The sequence below is a fragment of the Piliocolobus tephrosceles genome, chromosome 8 (assembly GCF_002776525.5).
Source record: "Piliocolobus tephrosceles isolate RC106 chromosome 8, ASM277652v3, whole genome shotgun sequence".
Lineage (NCBI taxonomy): Eukaryota > Metazoa > Chordata > Mammalia > Primates > Cercopithecidae > Piliocolobus > Piliocolobus tephrosceles.
This window is the reverse complement of record NC_045441.1, coordinates 4,454,119-4,474,912: the sequence shown is the minus strand read 5'-3', so window position 1 is coordinate 4,474,912 and position 20,794 is coordinate 4,454,119. Positions and strand designations below refer to the sequence as shown.

The 20,794-nt window shown below is 60.6% G+C and overlaps 1 protein-coding gene across 1 annotated transcript in view; it reads left to right on the top strand.

The window, feature by feature from the left end:
* Positions 1–395: 395 nt before the first annotated feature.
* FAM20C (FAM20C golgi associated secretory pathway kinase) overlaps positions 396–20,794 on the top strand; it is a 62,205-nt gene continuing 41,806 nt past the window's right edge. The window contains exons 1-3 of the mRNA XM_026447230.2: positions 396–2,136; positions 3,865–4,043; positions 17,254–17,332. Of these exons, the coding sequence (XP_026303015.1) occupies positions 1,532–2,136; positions 3,865–4,043; positions 17,254–17,332 (863 nt within the window). The 5' untranslated portion in view covers positions 396–1,531. The remainder of the gene's footprint in view (positions 2,137–3,864; positions 4,044–17,253; positions 17,333–20,794) is intronic.

Here is a 20,794-nt window from a genome sequence, read left to right as displayed (position 1 = left end):
ATCCACATTAACTCATATTCCCTACTGGGGGCTGGGGGGCCAGAAGCTGCCAGTTGCAGAAGCCACGTTGTACAAGCACCGCTGCCCTGGGTGTGGGTGACAGATGAGATGCACTTGCGTGCACACACACACTCATGCACACACACAAACACACACTCATGCACACATACACACACACACACTCATGCACACACATGCATGTACACGCACACGCACACACACATGCACACACCTGCACTCACACACCGCGCCGGCCCCAAGCAGGAAGGCGTCCCCCGCACACCAGCCCCTCTCTGCGCCCCCAGCGGGCCCGGCGTCGGGAGGGTTAAGGCGGGCGCGTCCCCGGGTGGGGCCGGTGCCAGGAGCTCCACTGCCCTGGCGTCCCGTGGGTCCGGGCCCAGTCGCTCCTCGGGTCTCCCGCGGGGCCGCCTCCGCCTCCTCCTCCCGAGACGGGCGTGGGGCACGGGGTCGCCGCCCGGCGGGGAGCTCATCCGGCGGCGCAGACGCCCCGCGGCTCCGGGGAGGGACTTGGCCTGGGCCCCGGCCCCGGGCTCCTCCGGGGAGGAGCCGAGAGGCTGCAGCTGGCGGCGGCGGCGGCCCTGGGCGGGCGGGGGTCCCGGGAAGCGGCCAGGCCGGAGCCCCCCACTGCGCCGCAGCTGCTGGCCTGGCCGGAACCGAGCGCGCCCTCCCGGCCTCCGCCGCTTCCCTCTGCAAACCGCCGGCCGGAGGCGCCCTCCCTGAGCGGGCCCGGAGCCGCAGAGGCGTCGCGGGGCGCGGCCGAGGGGAGGAGGAAGGAGAGCGGAGCGCAGCCGGCCCGGGCCCAGCCGTGACTCGCGGGGCGGCGGCTCCGCCAATCTGCGGGCGCTGACGCGGGGGGCGGCTCCGCGGCGCTCGATATCTGCCCGCCCGGGGCGCGGGGCGCCGAGAGGCTGGGCCAGGCGGGAGCTGCGCTCGGGGCGGCCGCTGCACCTGCCCCGGACCCCGCCGGCCGCTCCCGCGCCCACCCCTCCGCCCTTCGCCCTCCCAGTCCCGGGCTCCCGGGCGCGCGGTGAGAGCAGAGCCCGGCCCGGAGGAGCCGCCCCTTCCCCGCCCGCCCGCCTAGAGAGGAACGCGCTGAGGATCGGGTCGCCTGCGGCCGCCGCCACCGCCCGGGCCCGTCGCGCCCCGGCCGGGATGGACCCGCGCGCCCGATGAGCCCCGCGCCGGCCGCTGCAACCGCCGAGCCTCCCCCTGCTGCGGCCCCCGCCGCCCCCCGCGCGCCCGGCTCCGCGGACCAGGACTCCTGCGCTTCCCGGCTGAGGGCGCGGCCGCTCCGGAGAGGCCGAGCGGTGACGGCCCCGAGATGGCGCGGGGACCCAGCGCTTTGGCCGCGGGCGCCCTGCACGCGGTCCGAGCCCGGGCACAGCCCCGGAGCTGGTAGCCGTCCGGCGCCGATGGACCTTGACCCGCGAGGCGGCGCCGCGCTCGTGCCCAGCCGCAGCTAGAGGGGCGCCAGGGGAACGCGCTCCAGGCCCGGGCCGGCCGCGCGGCCATGAAGATGATCCTGGTGCGCCGGTTCCGCGTGCTCATCCTCATGGTCTTCCTGGTGGCCTGCGCGCTGCACATCGCCCTGGACCTGCTGCCCCGGCTGGAGCGGCGCGGCGCGCGGCCCTCGGGGGAGCCCGGCTGTTCGTGCGCGCAGCCCGCCGCCGAGGTGGCCGCGCCCGGCTGGGCCCAGGTTCGGGGCCGCCCCGGGGAGCCCCCGGCCGCCTCCTCCGCCGCCGCCGACGCGGGCTGGCCCAACAAGCACACGCTCCGCATCCTGCAGGACTTCAGCTCCGACCCCTCCTCCAACCTCTCGTCCCACTCGCTGGAGAAACTGCCGCCCGCGGCGGAGCCGGCCGAGCGCGCCTTGCGGGGGCGGGACCCCGGCGCCCGGAGACCCCACGACCCCGCGCACCGGCCGCTGCTGCGAGACCCCGGCCCGCGTCAGTCCAAGCCGCCGCCCGGCCCCGGCGGAGACGCCTCCCTCCTGGCCAGGCTGTTCGAGCACCCGCTTTACCGGGTGGCGGTTCCACCGCTCACGGAGGACGACGTCCTGTTCAATGTGAACAGCGACAGCAGGCTCAGCCCCAAAGCGGTGGAAAGCCCGGACTGGTGAGTGGGGACTGGCAGGTGCCCACCACCACGGGAGCTGTGAGCCCAAGGCACGGTGCAGCGAGGTTCAGGGGCCCCGAGAGGCCGCCCCCCATGGAAGAGGCCGGGCAGGGAGTGTGGTGTGGGAGGAGGCAGCCGCCCAGCTCAGGGCACTGCCTTTGTCTCCAGAATCACCTCCTCCTTGGGAGGGGCTGCCGGGTGGTCGGAGCCGTGCCCCTGCGGCTGCTGGTGAGGAAGCCAGACCCTGCGCCCTTTAGAAGCGAGTCCTGGCCATCAGCTCGGGAAATGGGGTCAGGCAATGAATGAATGTGTTGGTGAGGGAAGGACAGTGGCCTTTCCCCGGGGAAGGGGCCAGGCTGCCGCTGGGCTTTCAGACACTTGGCGAGGGTGCTCTGGGTGGGCACCCTGGAGAAGGTCAGGATGTGCCTATTGAGTCTTTTAAACCCAGTGGCTGGAGCAGAATTATCTGAGGAGTTTGCTGGCAGCCATGAGGTGCAACAAAGGGGCCCACCCAGCAGGGGCGGTGGGTGTGCTGGCTGCAAAGAGATGACGGCTAGATAAAGGGCAAGAAGCCACGCAGGGAACATCTCTTTAAACTGTCCTGGCTAAGCCCTTTCCCCACCCCCCAGCCCTTCCCTCCACCACACAGATCAAAACAAGCAGATGCTACAACCCGAAGCAGTGGAACATTAACCACAGCAAGGCCTGAATTAGTAGCTCCCTGCAGAAGGTTACCCCAGCAGCAGACGGGAGACCAACCTTCCAAAAGATCTCACTGAAAGTCCCTTCTCCCCTGAAGTGTGACCAGGCCCAGTGTCTTCTGTCTAAACACACTGGCTGTTTGAAAGCCTCTGAGCCTCGCCTGCTGGTCAGGTTCAAGGAAATGCTCGGAAATTTGAGAACCAGAGCAGCAGCCTAGGGAGAGAGGCCACCCAGAGCAGTGAGTGGCCAGGAAGTGGATCCTAGCCCCCCCTCCCACGTCCACCGCAGGAACCTCCTCAGCTTTAGGTGAATTCGAGCTAGGACAAGTTCTACATTTCCCTCCAGCCCAGCAGGCAGACAGAAGGCCCGTCCTTCCTCCAGAACCGTCCCTTGACCCCAGAGATGTGAGGACAGGCTGCGTGGGCGGCGGGTCCTCCATGGGAGCCTGGGCTGGAGAGAGTGCTGCCTCTTTCCTCTCTCCCCACCCAAGCTGCTCTCATTAAAATCAAATTTAGCCTCTTGCATCATTCTGCCCCTGGTTGTTGGAACAAAAGCAGAGAGCCGGGGAAGGTTCCTGACAGACTGGGCGTGTCTGTGATTTTCATGCAGTCTGTGGTCAATGGTACGTTCTCCCCTCTAGTCCAAGGGAGAGCCAGCAGCCCCTGGCACCCCCAGCTGACATCACGGTGGGGCCATTTCGGTGACCCTGGGACAGATGTGGCGGGGGACGGCAGGGCAGTGCTGACGTTCTGGGATTAGTCTTGCTGTAGTTACAGCTGTCTGTGGCAGCTCCAGAGGGTGAATAAGAATTACAGGCCTTTCACTGTGTTATTAGCTGGCAGCAGAGCAGCCACAGAAGAAAGCGCAGACACTGCAGGGCCCTCTTTAAGCAGAGGCACCTTCAGTAACATCTGCACTGACTTGAACCCAGAGTTAAAAACCTTGGCGTCGGTGGCCTCTCCCCCGCCATCCGGCTCACGGGCCTGTTCTTTCCATGCTGATGTTCATCCTCGCTGCTCCCTGCAGGCCGCGTGTGGGTGCTGAAGGTGCAGAATTCCTCTCCACCGGGGAGGCAGCCGTGGACTCCTATCCCAACTGGCTCAAGTTCCACATTGGCATCAACCGGTACGAGCTGTACTCCAGACACAACCCAGCCATCGAGGCCCTGCTGCACGACCTCAGCTCCCAGAGGATCACCAGCGTGGGTAGGTGCCCTTGGGTGCACTTGAGGGCCATCTGGGTGCCGGCTGGGGCTGGCGTCAGGGCTGCCGGGGCAGGCTGTGCGTTAGAGAGGTCTGGGAGGCCGTTGTTCATTCCTGTAGCTTTAACCTCCTGCAGCGATCTGCACGGGCAGCGCGGAGGGACAGAAGGCTCGCGTCTCGTGTGCACTCGCACTGAATGTGCCCCTGATCTGCTGCACGATGAGCTGGGAAATGCCTGGACAGCCCGTCCACTGTGCTCTGCCTCCTTACCTGGGTGGTCCTTGGGGTGCCAACTGGACGACAGCGTCCTTCCCTCCTGGGGTAGAGGACTAGAGGGGCATCCTTGGCGGCGGTGACCCCTCCACCAAGACCGTGTGCATGGGACTCTCCTGCATCTCTGCACACGACCCTGGCTGTGGGGGGAGATAGCCATGAGCCTGCTTCTTGTGGTTTTGAAGCCGTCCTTCGTCAGAGCTCAGCAAGGCGCTGTGCGGTTTCATACTAAGGAGACGTAGGCAGAGCTCAGGATGGAGGCCTGGGCCTCCCGGATGGAGGAGTTTGAAAGCAACGTCTCCAGGTCCTTTGGGATCTGTTGAATTGGACAAAAAAGGGCATCCAGTTGCTGATTTCAGGAAAATGTGCCACTGCAGCTTCTGAGCGTGGAGGTTTGGTGCCGTTGTTCTCAGCTCATAGGCAATTGTTTCTGAAGCTCCCGTTTGTCACCAGTGCTTGGCGAGGCAGTGAGGGCAGGGCTGAGGCCCTTTGGTGGGAGCAGCTGCTCCCCGGGGATTGCAGGGAGTGGGCCTGGGTGCACACAGTGGGCAGGTGCAAAGGCTGGGAGAGCCTGAAGGCAGGGCTTTCTTTGCGCTGCGTGATGAGGCCAGCCGTCCCATGCATTAGCTGCGTGTGTGTCTCAGAAGCAGCCCTGGGGCTGAGAGGGTCCCGGCAGCCTGGGGTTCTGTCCAGTTGCTGACACAGGACTTAGGTGTCCCCTTTCAGGCCGGCAGGTAGGTTTTCCAGAGCCCTGGCAGGGCTGTTCCTGGCTGTCTCTGCCAGGTGCCGAGTTGTTTGCTGGGCACTCACCTGGTCATGGGAAGAGAGAACTTGCAGCTTTCTCCCCACTCCGTGATCAGCTCACCTCATAAGAGAGATCAGCTGGACAAGCTGGGGGTCCTCTTCCCTCCGTGCTGCCTGGGAGGAACCTGAACACCTCCCCCTCCCTCGAGGCCCCCCTCCATGAAAGCTCTGCTTTTCTCCTGCCCCTGCAGGGGTCTGAGGGCTTCGAGCTGTGCTGGGGAGCAGTCCTGCAGCCAGCCACAGCCTGAAGGTCCCTTCTGCCCCCGAAAGTGAGCGTGGCCATTAAGGAAATACCGATGCACTGATCAATGTGTCGGTCCAGTCAGCAGATTTTACCGGCACCTCCTGCATGTCAGACCCTGTTTCTGGGTGGTGGGGGGTTGAGGATGAGTTCAGCCTCAAGGAGATCCACTGCCTTTGTGGACCCGACAGTCTCCGGAAGAGGCACACACGCAGTGCCCGGTCCTGGGGAGGAATGAGCACTTCAGAGCCACGCACGCCAGGCAGGGCGTGTGGAGAGGAGGGGGCTCCACTAGGAGGGGCTGAGGACCTTCCACGGGGTCCGTCGGGCAGCTCACCTTCCAGGTGGGGTCCGTCGTGGCAGGGAGAGGAATGCAAGAGCATTGCACACCAGCCAGGGCGTTCGGGAGGCGCAGCACTCACATTCGGGAACCTCCCATGCTGCTGTCCGTGTGAGCTTCTCTCCAGCTCATTTTCCCCGTCCGTCCAGCGGGGTCTCGCCACATAGGATCGACGCAAGGATAGGATGAGATGGTGCACGTGAGCAAGATTGTAAAATATTAACTAGTACTTTGTGCGTGGCCTTTCACAACAGCCCCCTCGTGTGCACAGGCAGGGTCTGGGCAGAGGGAGCACTTTGTGGATTCCAAAGGCCACCAGGCCCTTGGCAGGCACTGCAGCTCACCACATCCCTCAGGGACCGGTCAGCTTTCCAACACCAGTACTGCAGAGGTGCGGGAGTTCTGTGCCCAGGAGCTCACGGAGCGGCTTCAGGGAGAATGCGGGGCCTCCTGGGACCTGGGGCAGCTTTGCCCACCTTAGGAGCCCTTTGTCCATCTGGACAGGCTAGCCTTGGGTCACTGCCACCCCCCTCTGGTCCAGCTGTCCCAGGGCAGTGGTGCCCAGGCTGCCTGACATTGCAGTGGTGTGGATGGAGCCTTTGCCAGGGAATCCCTGCCCCAGGGTTCTGGTGTGGCCTCCGCCTGGGTGTGCCCTGGTTAAGTCCTGTGCCTACTGAAGGGCTGCCCGAGCTGATCTCGCTTGCTCACCTCCTCGACCACGTTGGCCACATTGGTTCTAATCCTGTCTTCTTGGGTGGGGGCCCATCCGAGGACAGGCTTGGTGCCCACAGTCATTCAAGCAGGGCCTGCGACGAAGGTGAGCGGACACAGCCCCGTCACCCAGGCGGGACAGCAGCCTCTGGCCCAGGAGATCTGGGGGTGAATCCTGGCTCTGCCAGCCACTAGCCAGAGCGGAACTGGGCAAATGGATGAACCCCTCCAGCACCTGGCTTCTCGCTGAGAACAGAGACAGTTATAATCCAAACCCCAAATGTAACCTCTGACTTACAAATCTGAATGCCAAACAAAACCCATTCATTAGCAAAACCTGACTCAAGCTGAACGGATTTGGGGGCAGAACGCCGAGGCTAGTTACAAATGCTTATTTTTCGCTCTCACAGTGAATATTCACGTGTCCCTCTGAGAAAGAGGAGTGTGTTTGATTGTGGGGTTCTGCCCCCGAGCCGTGTGGGCATGCCACGAGCGGCAGCCACGTACCACGTGTGCTTTCGTCATCGAAATGCTCGCAGTCCCCAAATTCTTCTGCCCCGAAAGGTGTTGAAGAAGAGCCCGGACCTGTGGTGCCGGCTTCACGAGGTTGTTCAGGCTTAAATGTGCAAATACGAGTAAAGACGTGATAGCAGAGCCTGAGCCTGACAGCTCACCTGCTGGGTGGGGTCTGTGTGGCAGCAGCATTTCAGGGCAGCTCGCCTGCTGGGTGGGTATTTGGAGGCAGTAGTATTAGGGGGCAGCTCTCCTGCTGGGTGGGTATTTGGAGGCAGCAGCATTTGGGGGCAGCTCTCCTGCTGGGTGGGTATTTGGAGGCAGTAGTATTTGGGGGCAGCTCGCCTGCTGGGTGGGGTCTCCACTGCAGTAGTATTTGGGGGCAGCTCACCTGCTGGGTGGGGTCTTTGTACGGCGGCAGCATTTCAAGGCGGGCTGATCTTTCTTACCTGGGGAAGCCAGAGCTGGGCAGGTGCCTGAGCCTCGTGAGGGTCTCGGACTGGATGCTGGGCCCTGTACTCCCTGCTGCCTTGGGCTTGGAGATGCTCACAGGTGAGTTCTCATTTGTGAAGAGGTCTGTCTTCCTGAGGAAGCAGAGAACCCTCACCCGGGAGCCATCCGTGCCGCCGGAGCTGCTCCATGCCCAGGCCCAGGTCTCCTGGTCTGCAGGGAACGGCACAAGGGGGCTGGCCTGGGCCAGGCCAAGCGTCCCTGGAGGATGTGCTCTGTCCTACAAGGGGCCTGACCTGCTTGCTGACCCCGCTTGCTGCTGCCTGGCTGACCTGACTCAGCCACAGCTGTTCTGAGGGCCCTTCTGAGTATGAACTCCCAGTTGGAGGTTCTGGGTGAAGACCCAGCTGCTTGAGAAAGCAGCCTCTGGCTGGGCCCTTGGCATCGCCAAGCCAATCAGGCAGGTGTAGAGCCTGGTGCCCCTAGACAGGTCCTGCAACCAAGAACAGGGGTAGCCTTCAAAGGCCAGCCCTGCCTTCCAACCGCCGCTGCACAACGAGGGAAACTCAGGTTCTAAAAGCAGGTTTGTCCAAGATTAGCACCTGCGTGCTCCAGGCTCCGAGTTCTGTCCCCTCAGCTGTCTGGCCCCTGGGTGCTCGCTTTCATCTCAAGTCATTCATCTTACTATTAAACATGAACCCAGAAATATTGCTGTAATGGAGAACGAGGCCTGGGAGTCCCTCAGAATGGCTGCATTAAATCCCCCCTGCTCAGAACCACCCAATCCAATTCTTGGAGCTCCACGTGGCCTGCAGGACGGCTGGTTAGGGCCAGCAGAGGTTTATTTATAGCCAGGCTCCTGGCTGCCTGGTAACGGGCCACTGCCACCTTTAAAGAATTTTGGGGCTGGGCGCAGTGGCTCAAGCCTGTAATCCCAGCACTTTGGGAGGCCGAGGCGGGCGGATCACGAGGTCAGGAGATCGAGACCATCCTGGCTAACACCGTGAAACCCCGTCTCTACTAAAAGACAGAAAAAACTAGCCGGGTGTAGTGGCGGGCACCTGTAGTCCCAGCTACTCGGGAGGCTGAGGCAGGAGAATGGCGTGAACCCGGGGGGCGGAGCTTGCAGTGAGCTGAGATTGCGCCACTGCACTCCAGCCTGGGGCACAGAGCAAGACTCCATCTCAAAAAAAAAAAAAAAAAAAAAAAAAAGAATCTTGGGATATTATCTATCTCTATTCAGCTTGAAATCAGGTATGCAGTGCCTTCGGCTGGTGCTGGTGATAATTAAACTGCCATCATGCATAATTATGGATGCAAATAATAAATGACATAATTAACGACTCTGTACTTGGAATTACTTTTTAAAAAAGTCATCCCTCTGGCGTGTGAGGATTTGGGCAGTTTCTGGACTGAAATACAGAATTGCTCCATCCCGATTGGGTCAAAGTCTGTGGTTGGGAGAACATGCCTGCACAAGGAAAAATGACCACACAGGACGAAAGTCCTTGACACGAATTCATCTGCCACAAGGGGAAGAATGAGTCTAGCTAGAAGCCAGGACTAACCGGCCAGTGAGCTTCGAGGAACAAAGGGCCTTCCGCTGCTGGGTCAGCCCACGAGAGGGAGCTGCCTGCAGGTACCCGGGAGGGCACGGCCACCCTGTCTGTCCATTGGGAGCAGAACTCCTTGGAAGGCAGCACCAGCTCCAGAAAGGTCACCGTCCCCCGCTCCTGCCCACCCCAGGTGGCAACTGCCCCTGCAGGTCACAGTCCCAGAGCCTGGCTCGGCCGACCACGAGAGAGAAAAGGGAAGATGCCCTATTAGCTGGAGGCCCATGGCCCCAGGGCGGGGACCGTGGGTCATCCTGAAAGAAGGACAGTGACCGCCTGGAAAGGACGATTTCGGGTGGAGCCTGGAGGAGGCGGCAAATAGCTCGGTCCACACTCAACTCCCTTCCCAGCCGTCTGATGGAAGGCGAGGAGCGAAGCTCATGCTGCTGAGGCTTGGGGTCACCCTGGCACCAGCCCCCATGTGCCCAGCAGAGACAGCAGCCCCCTAACTGCAGGAGTGTGCCCCAACGCGCTCCTGCCGACTTTCCTTCTAATTGCAGACGTGGTCCCCACTGGGGCAAGGCTGCAGTTTTCTTTTAAAACACAGATCTTTCAAAATAAAAGGGGCCTTGAAGAAAATTGTGAAATAAATAACAGGCTGGGCTGGAGACAGTTCTGCTGAAAAAGTGTCCTGACGGTGGTGTGTGATGGACGGGACTTTGGGCAGGGCTGGCGTGGTCTTGCCTGTCGCTTGAAGCCTCCAGGAGAGTCGAGGACTGGCAGACCCAGGCCCGGAGCAGGTGCGGACTCTCAGCTCTTCCAGCCCCTTACCTTGCCGTAGGGGCCCACAGTTCTAGCCTCCTTGATGCCAGCCCCAGAGTGCTCACTGCTGGCCAACTATGTCCTTTTCCTCCTTTTCCTCAGAACCAGGTCCTTTGGTGCCCACGGTGAGTGGGTATATGAGGCTGTGTGTGGGCACCTAGGGTCTGGGACACCCAGCAGACCTTTCTGGCTTGGAGATGTGTGGGGTGGGAAGAACAGGGTGACCTGAGCCCCCCTGGTGTCACATTCTTCACATCTGAGCCCTCCTTGGGTGAGGCCCTACTTCCAGCACACACAGCTGACCCCGTTCGTCTTCAGGAATAACTGCTCCACTCTGACCCTTGAGGCCAGACAGTGGCTGTGAACAGCAGGGGGAACCGCCTGGCTGTGACCCCCCAAGGACGACGCTGGCCCTCTTCACAGACGAGATGACCAGGGCCAAGGGCGGCAGCATGGTGGCCCACACTGATGGCAGCATCTCACACCTGGATGTGTCTGTGTGGTCCACAGGCCTGTAGGAGGTGGAACTGGTTAATTTAGTCAGGTTGGGGTTCTTGTTAGAAGGGGTTCCTGCTCCCACCCGAAACCAAGGCTGAGTAGTGGTTATACCCAGTCTTCATTCCCGTGAGCACCAGGGGGGGGGTGTTGGGACCCCCAGCCCCAGGCCACACACCTCTTTCCTTCGGGGCCGTCTCTCCCTCTCTCTCGCCAGAGCTGCTTCCTCACAGAACCTCCCAGTGGGTTGCTGGAGCTGTCTGGGGTTACGTGGCTTGCCCAGGGCCACACTGACTGGGGCCAGGCACCGAAGTCCATTAGTATTTCTGTGACAGCAGCCATCTTTCTATATATTTCTTATTTCATAGGAGATGCCAGAATCTCCTGGAGTCCTTCTGAGGAGGCGACTGCATACTGACATTGCCTCTGTCCTGTGCCATCACCCGGGGAGAGGCTGTGGGCAAAACCCAGTGGTGTCCGAGGGTCTGTGTGGCCCCGAGCTCTTAGTGCTGACAGCAAGTTGAAATAATGAAAGCATAGGGCACTCTGTTAGTGGCTGTTAACTTGGGCAACTAGTGGATGTTGATCACGTTAACTAGCCATGTTACCTAGTGATGTAGGTTAATATGATTAATCAATATGAATGAATCATGTACACGGACGGATAACTGGGTGATAGGATTCTTCGGGGAGGCCGGGGAAGAAGCAGACTGTCACCTTTGGTCTAAAGGTTGTGAGTTCAGTGGTGGGAGGTGCTCAGGGCAGGTGGGTCGGAAGAGGAGAGTGTTCTAGATGGGAAGAAACTATTCGAAAGGCAGCGGACGTCTTCCCGTGTGCACAGAGAGGACGGGTGGCCGCCGGGTGAGATTGTACTGGGGAATGGGGGGGCCCTGTGGACATCTTCCCGTGTGTATAGAGAGGACAGGTGGCCGCTGGGTGGGAATTGGGAGAACTGGGTGGGGGGGCCCTGTGGACATCTTCCCATGTGCCTAGAGAGGACAGGTGGCTGCTGAGTGGGAATTGGAGGAATGGGCCCTGTGGACTTCTTCCCGTGTGCATAGAGAGGACGGGTGGCCATTGGAGCAGCGCAGACGGGACCTGCTTCCAGAAGAAGGACTGAACTGACCAGATTTGCATGTTTTTATTGCCCTGGGAATTGGGGCTTGGAGGCCTTCCGGGGTCCAGTTGTGCAGTTGGTTTGATGATGGCATGTATTGGGGGGTTGGCTACAGAGGGAGAAGGAGGGAAGGTGGTAGGTGGGAGAGGGCTTAGCGGGTGTCTCTCTGAGACTTGTCCACGGTGTGGGGTGACTTTGGGGTCTGTGCCAGGACGTTCCCATCTCAGCCGGCTTCATGGGCATCAGAGGGATCGGCTCTCAGTGGGCCCCTCCCCAGGCTGGGGCTGGGCAGGCTCTGACCGACCCCTGTCCACTGGGGGCACAGGAGGCTGCATCAGGGAAGGCATCTCCATCAGTCCCGTCCCCAGGGCCTGTGCCCACGCGCCTGGGCTTCTCCCACCAGTGAGGTGAGATTTCCAAGCGTCGTGAACTTTGGCCTGTCTTTAAGAAAACCCAAAATGGCACCTTTTTGTCGAGGCCTGACCTGTGTCCTGGCTCTGCCACCTGCTGGCCCCTTCCTGGGTGGGAGGGCAGGATGACCCGTTCAGTGACAGGAGCGTAGACGTCTGCACCTCCCAGCCATCGCGATGAGCACCAAAGGCCTGAGACACCGGGCGGCTCGTGTGCTGGCCTTTGCAGGGAGATCATATCTGATTTTAGAGCAGGATTCCAAACGTCTGCCAGCAGAAGACCCACTTGGTAGACTGAATGGTGGGCTCAGGTGGGCGGCACGGCCCACGGTCCACGGGAAGTGGAGTCCTCAGTCACTGTGAGATCTTCATGCTCTTTAATTTCTAATCGTTTATTTGCTCCGTGGGGAGGAGCTGGCCTCACAGCTGAGCACAAGGGCCAGGGAGACCGGACCTGCTCCCAGAAGAAGGACTGAACCCACCGGATTTGGATAATATGGTTTCTGTTTGTTTGTTTGCTTGTTTGTTCCTGAGACAGAGTCTCGCTCTGTTGCCTAGGCTGGAGTCAGTGGCGCGATCTCGGCTCACTGCAAGCTCCGCCTCCCGGGTTCACGCCATTCTCCTGCCTCAGCCTCCTGGGTCGCTGGGACTACAGGTGCCGCCACCGCGCCCGGCTAATTTTTTGTATTTTTAGTAGAGACGGGGTTTCACCGTGTTAGCCAGGATGGTCTCGATCTCCTGACCTCGTGATCTGTAGGCCTCGGCCTCCCAGAGTGCTGGGGTTACAGGCATGAACCACCGCGCCCGGCCAATATGTTGTTATTTTAAAAAGCAGGGTTACGAGCCTTGGAAGGAGCAGATACACCTGGTACAGAAAGGAACCCTTAAATCCTGTGACCCCAATTACTAAAAGGAAATGGGAACATCCAATGGAGCTTAATCCAGCCAATAATTTTTTAATCATCACTTCTTTTTTTCTTACTAAAAAATGTACTCCCTGTTCATTGTGGAAATTAGAAACACCTTTAAGGAAAAAAATGGAAAACTAAAGTCAACTACAGTTTTACTTTTGGGAGAAAACTACCAAGCTTCAGGTGCCCATCCAGGCATCCCAGTTTTAAAAATCCATGCACTGTATTCAGAAGAAAATGGTTATGGAGTCTAAGTTTTTAATGGGCTGCCCTGATTATTGGTAAAATCATACGCTGTTCGCTGTCATTGAAAACCCCCGTGCCCAGTAAGAAGCCGGGATGGAGCCCGTCCTGGTGCTGGGTGAAAAGCCGGATGGAGCCCGTCCTGGTGCCTGGTGAGAAGCCAGATGGAGCCCGTCCTGGTGCCCGGTGAGAAGCCGGATGGAGCCCGTCCTGGTGCCCGGTGAAAAGCCGGGTGGGGCCCGTCCCGGGTGCCCGGGGAGAAGCCGGATGGAGCCCGTCCTGGTGCCCAGTGAGAAGCCGGGATGGAGCCCGTCTGCGGAGCCTCAAGCTGCTGGCCTGCCTGAGGCCGGCGTTCAGGTTCTGTGCAGTGTTTTGGTGAGAAATGAGATTTGTTGCTGCTTCCTTCACCTGAGGAGGGCACAGCCTCAGACAGTTTCATTGACAGACCAGACTACACAGTGGTCCAGGGCGCTGAGCCCAGCCCCAGTCTTGACCATGGCCTGTCAATCGTGGTTCCTGACAGGGCAGTGGCTGGAGCAGACGCTGCCTGGAGGGAAGGAGCACGTGGCCTGGTCCGGCCGGGGTGTGAGCTGTGAGCTCAGGGGCACCAAGAGTGTCAGAAATGGGGAGGGCACGTGGCACCTGAGTAGCCATTGCTGTGGCGAGCCCCCACTGCTGCTGTTCTCACACTTGGGGAAGAGATGTGGCACTGGCACAACCTTTGCCATGGAGAGTGCCCACGTCGTCGCTGTTTTTGGTGCTCAGGGAGGGGCCGTGGCACTCATATGGCCTTTGCTATGGTGAGTCCCCACATTGCCACTGTTCTCAATGCTCAGGGAAGGGACGTGGCGTCTCGTGGCCTTTGCCGTGGTGAGCACCCACACTGTCACTGTTCTTCGTGCTCAGGGAAGGGACGTGGCACTCGTGGCCTTTCCCGTGGTGAGCGCCTACACCGTTGCTGTTCTCTGTGCTCAGGGAGAGGACGTGGCACCTGTGTGGCCCTGGCCACGTTGAGTCCCCACACTGCCACTGTTGTCAGTGCTCAGGAAGGGCACGTGGCACTCGTGGCCTTTGCCGAGGTGAGCACCCACACCGTTGCTGTTCTCTGTGCTGTGGTGGTGGGGGAACGTGGCACCTGTGTGGCCCTGGCTGTGGTGAGTCCCCACACTACCGCTATTGTCAGTTCTCAGGGAGGGGCCGTGGCACTCGTGTGACCTTTGCTGTGGTGAGTCTCCATGCATGCTCTTGCTGTTCTCAGTTCTCGGGGAGGGGACGTGGCACTTGTGTGGCCCTCGCTATGGTGAGTCCCCGCGCGGCTGCTGTTCTGACCACTCACGACATTGCCCCCACGTATTCCTAAGGGTGGTCCTGGATGAGGCGTGTCACCCCCATTCTACAGGAGCAGCCGAGGTTCTTGCAGGTCACATGAGGCACCAGCCAACTCACCAGGACCCGGGAAAGGAGGTGGAACAGGTGTCCATGTCCTGAGCCCCATTGTTTTGTAGAAACAGGGTCTCTGTTGCCCAGGCTGATCTTGAGCCCCTGGCCTCAAGCAGTCTTCCCACGTCAGCCTCCTGCGTAGCTGGGACAGACACACACCCCCACGTCAGCCTCCCACGTAGCTGGGACAGACACACACCCCCACGTCAGCCTCCTGCGTAGCTGGGACAGACACACACCACCACGCCAGTTAATTGTTAAAGTTTTTGGTAGAGATGGGGTCTTGCTATATTGCCCAGGCTGGTCTCAAACTCTCGGCCTCAAGCAAGCCTCCTGCCTCGGCCTCCCAAAGTGCTGGGATTTCAGGCGTGAGCCGCCACACTCAGGCACTGGGCCCCATTTAACAGGAGGGAAAACTGAGGAGAGGGAGGTGCAGACCCCTGGGAGACGCCTGGCGGCAGGAAGCCGAGCACTGCCCTGAGGGCGCATCGGAGGCCATTGACTGTTTCTGTGTCTGTGCCGGGCTCGGGCTCTGTCTCCCTCCTGCCTGGGGCCGGTGCCAGCTCCTCCCTTGTGCTCAAAGTGACGTCCTGTGGATGGTGGGGGACTCTGCTTTCTAGTCCGCACTCCTGGCCATGCTCCTGGCCTTCCTGGAGGACTCAGTGTCCTCGGAAGCATCCACGGCACCCCCAGGCCCTCCCTGAAGCCTGCTGTCCTCACGCTGACCCTCCCTCCCAGCCAGCCGCCACCTGAGACCTCGGTTCCTCTGGGGCAGTTCTTCCTGTCTGAAGGGAGTGTCTTGAGCTTTCTTCTATCAAAGCTACAAACCCATCTGCAGGCGGCTCCTCCGTCCCACCATCCCCTGCAGGGCTAGGCCCTCCCCGAGTTCCACACCCTCAGCACACACATGTGCCCTCCAGCCACGTGGAGGAACCGTGAGGTCCCTGGAGTGTCTCTGTCATCCCGGGCTGGCTGGGTTCGGTCTTCCCTCCACGCCATTCCTTCTCTGGCCGTCCCCCTGCTCCATATCCCATGTCACTCCGCCAAATACCTTTCAGATCCTCAGATATTTCTTGGATTTTTCCATTTTTCCATCTTTATCTTCAACCAAACTGCCACCGTCTCCTGCAGCTGCCGCAGCCCCAGCCTCCCCCACCTCCAGCGTCCACCGTTGGTTCCGGGGCAGCAACAGCAGCCAGGGTCAGCATCTGCACCGGCCCCTCAGCCCTGCTGCCCCGCACCGGCCGCCCTTACCTTCCCCTGGGACCTCCTGAGACCTGCATGACTCACCGGCCCCCATCCCACCTTTGCACCCTCCTGTCCACTGTGATGTGTCAGTCGTGGCCCCCTCAGCCCTGCACACGTGCTCACTACCTCCTTCAGGGACTGCGCTTGCTCTGCCTCTCCGGGGTCGTGCCGTCCCCTGTGGGGCCAGGGCCAGCCCTGCCCCTTGCTCCGAAGGCAGCTCAAATGTTAACTCCCCAGGGAGGCTGATCCTGAACCGTGCCCAGGGCCCTGTCCCACTTCCCTCTTCACCTTTGCACGCGAGCGCTTGCATGCCACCCACCACGTTCCGTTTACGTCTGTCCCGGCAGGGATGCCCGGCTCCTGTTCACACCCGTGATGTTAGCGTGTGGCCAGTGCCTGGTGTGGCCCCGTGAGGCCCCTCACACTGGACAATCCCCCGTGTGGCCAGAACCTGACCAGTCCACATCGTGTGATGACCCCCCGTCTCGGGCGGCCTGGAGGCCCTCGCTGTGGCCAACTTAGCTCCCGGGACGCCCCAGGCTGAGGCCAGCCCCTTCCCTGCTGTGGGAAGGCCCCAGTAGCCTCCTTCCTTCTCCAGCAGCAAAAAGAAAATCCCAAAGTGATTGAAGGAGGGTCTTATTGGGAGTTCTTGAGCCTCCTGGACTGATGAGGTGGCCAAAGCTGGAGGAGGCTTCCGGAGGCTTCCACACCCCCACCGAGTCCTTGCAGAGCTGCAGGAGCTGTCTCCAGTGAGACAGGTGCTTTCAACCCCAGGTCTCCCCAAAGTCACCCTGCTCAGGCTCCTTGTAGTGCCCCAGAAACGCGGGCGGGAGGCTCCCCTCCCCGTTCTTAGGCAGGTGCAGGGGATGCAGGGTATGTGTGGGTGTCTGCGGGGGTGTGAGTGGCTGTGTGTGGTTGTGCAGGTGTATGTAGGGGTGTGTGTGGGGCGTCTGTGGGTGTGTGAAAGTATGTCGGTGCTTGTTGGTGTGCAGGTGTGTGCTGATGTGAGCAGGTATGTGAGGCGTTGCAGGCAGGTAAGCACAGCTGGCCGTCCCTTCTGGGGTCAGGCCCTGTGTCTGTGGGTGTGTAGGTGTGTGGTGTGTAGTGTACGGGTGTGGTGTGTGTGGTGTGTGGGGGTATGTACATGGCTGTGTGTGGGGGTGTGTACGTGTGTGTGTACGTGTGGGTCCAGGTAAGCACACCTGGCCGTCCCTTCTAGAGATTAGGCCCTTGTGTCTGTGGGTGTGTAGGTGTGTGGTGTGTAGTGTACGGATGTGATGTGTGTGGTGTGTGGGGGTATGTACATGGCTGTGCGTGGGGGTGTGTACGTGTGTGTGTGTGTACGTATGTGTCCAGGTAAGCACACCCGGCCATCCCTTCTGGGGTCAGGCCCTCGGGTCTGTGGTCAGCATGGAGAGATCTGCCCCAGTGCTTAACCCTGAATATCAGGCAGGGAATCCATCAGCCAGGTGAGAGCTTCACTGCAGAAACTCAAACTTCCCAGGCAGAATGGGACGCCTGGACCATGCCCAGAGGACCTGGCTGGCCTGTGTGTGTGGACTGCAGCCAAGAGCCCTCGTCCGCCCAGGAGAAGGGGCGTGAGGCCAGAGAGTGACCCTGTTTCTCTCCCTCCTTCCTGCAGCCATGAAGTCGGGGGGCACGCAGCTGAAGCTCATCATGACCTTCCAGAATTACGGGCAAGCGCTGTTCAAACCCATGAAGTAAGTGCCGAGGCCTGCGGGCCGTGCTCCTGCTGGGGGGGGGGCCGTGTTTTCTCCCAGGGTGTTTTGGGAAGACTGTGGGTGACCACTCTCCACTCTCCCCATCGTGGCAAACGAGCAACAGAGGTGGCCTCATTTTCTCTGCTCTCCCACGGCCTCCCCACCTCATCCCTTTTTATAGGACTGAAAACCTACTGCTGGTTATTCTTACCCTGTGAGAATAAGCATTTGTATTTTAAACAAGTAACCTGGAATGTGAACACCAAAGAATGCCTCTCTGAACGGGGTGACGTCCGCACCTTCCCAGCACGCCTCCGCAGCCCGCACACCTTTCCTACAAAGGGCCGGACGCAGCTATTTCAGGCTTTGCAGGTGCACGGTCTCTCCCCAGTATTCAGAGGGTGTCCCTAGCCCCAGAGCAGCCAGACACAGTCTGTGGCGATGGGGGAGGCCGAGTTCTAATAAGTCTTCATTTATGCAACAAAATGGGCTGGATGTGGTCCAGTGAACAGTGCGCCCTGTTCTGGATAAAATAGAAACCGTGTCACCAAAACCAGGACCGCAGCGCTCCGTGGCACGTGACAGCTCGTGCTGAGGGGTGTTTGGACCTCTGGCCACCCCAGCAGGTTCAGCGAAGTGGCTACGGTGTGGATCTTGGGCTTGCTACCTCCAGTGGGCCAAGGTTGTCCTGCGATCTTCTATTAGTCCCAGACGAGGCCATTTATGCACTGGCAAGAGAGATTTGCTGTGTTTCAGGCACAAATGCCCTGAGGGACAGGCAGGTCATGCCAGGGAGACTGCTGGGCTGGGCAGGGCCTGTGGCAGGCCGAGGGGTGTGCATCCCACAGGAAGGGGTCAGCGGCCTGTCGGCTCACCAGACCTTGGCCGTCTGGCCTGATTTCTAACTTTCCAGAGAAGCTAGAAATATGGATTTTTTTAATTGTTTCATCTTGGTAGTAACTAATTCAGAAGCTCGTAATATACTTTGCAGGTCAAACAAAATATAGCTGGCTGCTTGCAAGTTGTGGCTGGAGGCAGCTGTTGGCTGTTGGGCTTGGTTTCTGGGCCCCTCATTTCTCTGGACAGAGGTTCTGGGCTTGACAGAGGGAGGTGGCCCTGCTCTGGGCTTCCCCCAAGACCCACAAGTCTGGCCTCAGACCCGGGGCTGCCTGGAGCTGGTGGGTGAGTCACAGTCCTATGCCCAAGCCCGGGGCCAAGGGCATCCCAGCTCACCCAGGGCCGAGGAGCAGCCGTTCACCAAAATTACACAGAGGCCGTCGGAGCTCAGGGCCTGAAGCTAAGGGCTGCTGCCAGGGGTGGGATGAACATGTGGGAACTGACCCACTGCCCCCATGGGTCTCACGGCCAGCCCAGCGTGGGGCCTGAGATCATAGGTGCTTCCTTCGCCGTTTCTGTGCGTGGATGTGAAACAGCCTCCTTGGGCCTCTCGTGGCCTCTGACCCCGTTGAGGAGGCTCAGCTGGGAGAGACGGCGTCGCCCGGAGACCTGAGGGTCTCCTGGGTTACGCGAAGGAGCTGTTTGAAGATCCCTCCTTTCGGGGTGCCGTGGTGTGGAGCGGGGGGTGGGCAGGAGACAACGGAGCCTGGGCGGCTGCTGCTGGGTGGACCCTCCCCTGGCGGTAACGGGAGCGGAATAGCCGCCAAATGGCGGCGTCCGGCATCTTCATCTCCCTTGAGCTGGCTCGAGCCACAGGCATGACTCCCGCCCGTGGGTGCATTTTCCAGCCTAGCAAATGTTTCCAGGTTCATTCAGGAGCGTCCCCTGGAGGGGTGGCCCCGTCACCCTGAGCTACAGGACCTCAGGTGCTACGCTCCGGCCACAGAGAGGAGTGTTCTGGGCGCCGGCTTGTCCGGCCCCTATTTCATGGTCTGCGTGAATCCCTGAGGCCCCATTTCTCATCTCTGAGGAGGTGGAAAGTCCAGCTGTGGCTGGCAGCAAAACAGTGACATTTGTGGGGCCGCTGCTCTGCACCAGGCCCTGCAGTAACCAGCGTCTCGGGCACTCGGCAGCTGTGGGCCCGGCCTGTGCTTGGGGCTTATATACAGAAGCCTTTATGTTCATCCATCCTCACGTGGCCCTGTGGGTTGTAGGACGTGGCGTTTACGGCCATTCCCATAACTGAGGGAACTGGGGTTTGGAGAAGGAAAGTAGAGACCAGGATCCAGTGTCCCCTTAAGCCCAGGGTGCCTGACCTACCCTCCACCTCCCCCAGCCTTCTCCCTTCCTCCTTCCCCATCAACCCCCCCGGGGCCTCCTCCCCCCCCCCCCCGCCCCCCCCCAGCCCCCCCCAACCTCCCCCAGCCTCCCCCAACCTCCCAGCCACCCTTGAACCTCCCCTTGGACATCTCCCTGCCTCCTACCACCGTCCCCGCAACCTCCCAAAGCCTCCCCCAGACCTGCCCCAGCCTCTTCCAACCTCCTGGCCTGCCCCCAACCTTCCATCTCACCTCCCCGACCTCTTCCTCCCCAGGCCTCCCTAAACCTCCCCAGTCCCCCACCATGGTGGGCTCCCACGTCCCCAGCGTGGCCACATGTGGACTGACTGTAGAGGTCAGGAGACCTCCCATGGTCCTGCAGCGGGCAGAGGTGGTGCCAGGCTCCAGAGCCGCCTCCCCAGGACTCTCGGCCCCCAGCCCGTTTGTCGGGGCCCTGCCATCCCAGCTTGCCTGAAGGCCAAGGCCACTGACAGATGGGCTGGGCAGGGCTGTGCTGTCACCTGGGGAGGCCGATGTGACGCATGGGCTGAGTGGGGAGGTGGGGGTTGGGTTAGAGCATAGCCAGGAAACAGGCCTGGGAAGCCTGCTGCAGTTGGGGAAACTGAGGCCCCGAAAGGGAAAGGATGTGTCCAAGGCTGTGGCGTCCAGAGGATGGTCCGGGACTCGGTCTTCCCACTGGGCACGTGGTGGGTGGAGGCAGGGACCCCACACGGCGGGTGGGCGGGCGTGTGCGAACCTTTCACAAACCTCCCAGCTCGGTCCTCTCACCGCCACCCCCCAGGTCAGGTCAGGACGTTGCCTGGTGCCCGACCTCCTTTGCCGACCAGGGCCTGGGTCTGTCCTTGATCAAGGTCCTGCAGCCAGTCGCGCCCCTGATGGCCTATGGGGGCTGTGCCCAGGGTCTGGGGGATGCACTAACCACAGCATTAATGAATTAAGATCCATGATTAATAGGTCTCTTTAAAGGCCGGGCACAGCAGCTCACAGCTGTCATCCCAGCACTTTGGGAGGCCGAGGCGGGTGGATCACTTGAGTCCAGGAGTTCCAGGCCAGCCTGGCCAACATGGTGAAACCCTGTCTCTACTAAAAATATAAAAATTAGCCAGGTGTGGTGGTTTGCGCCTGTAATTCCAGCTACTCAGGAGGCTGAAACAGGAGAATCACTTGAACCCGGTAGGTGGAGGTTGCAGTGAGCCAAGATCACGCCACTGCACTCCAGCCTGGG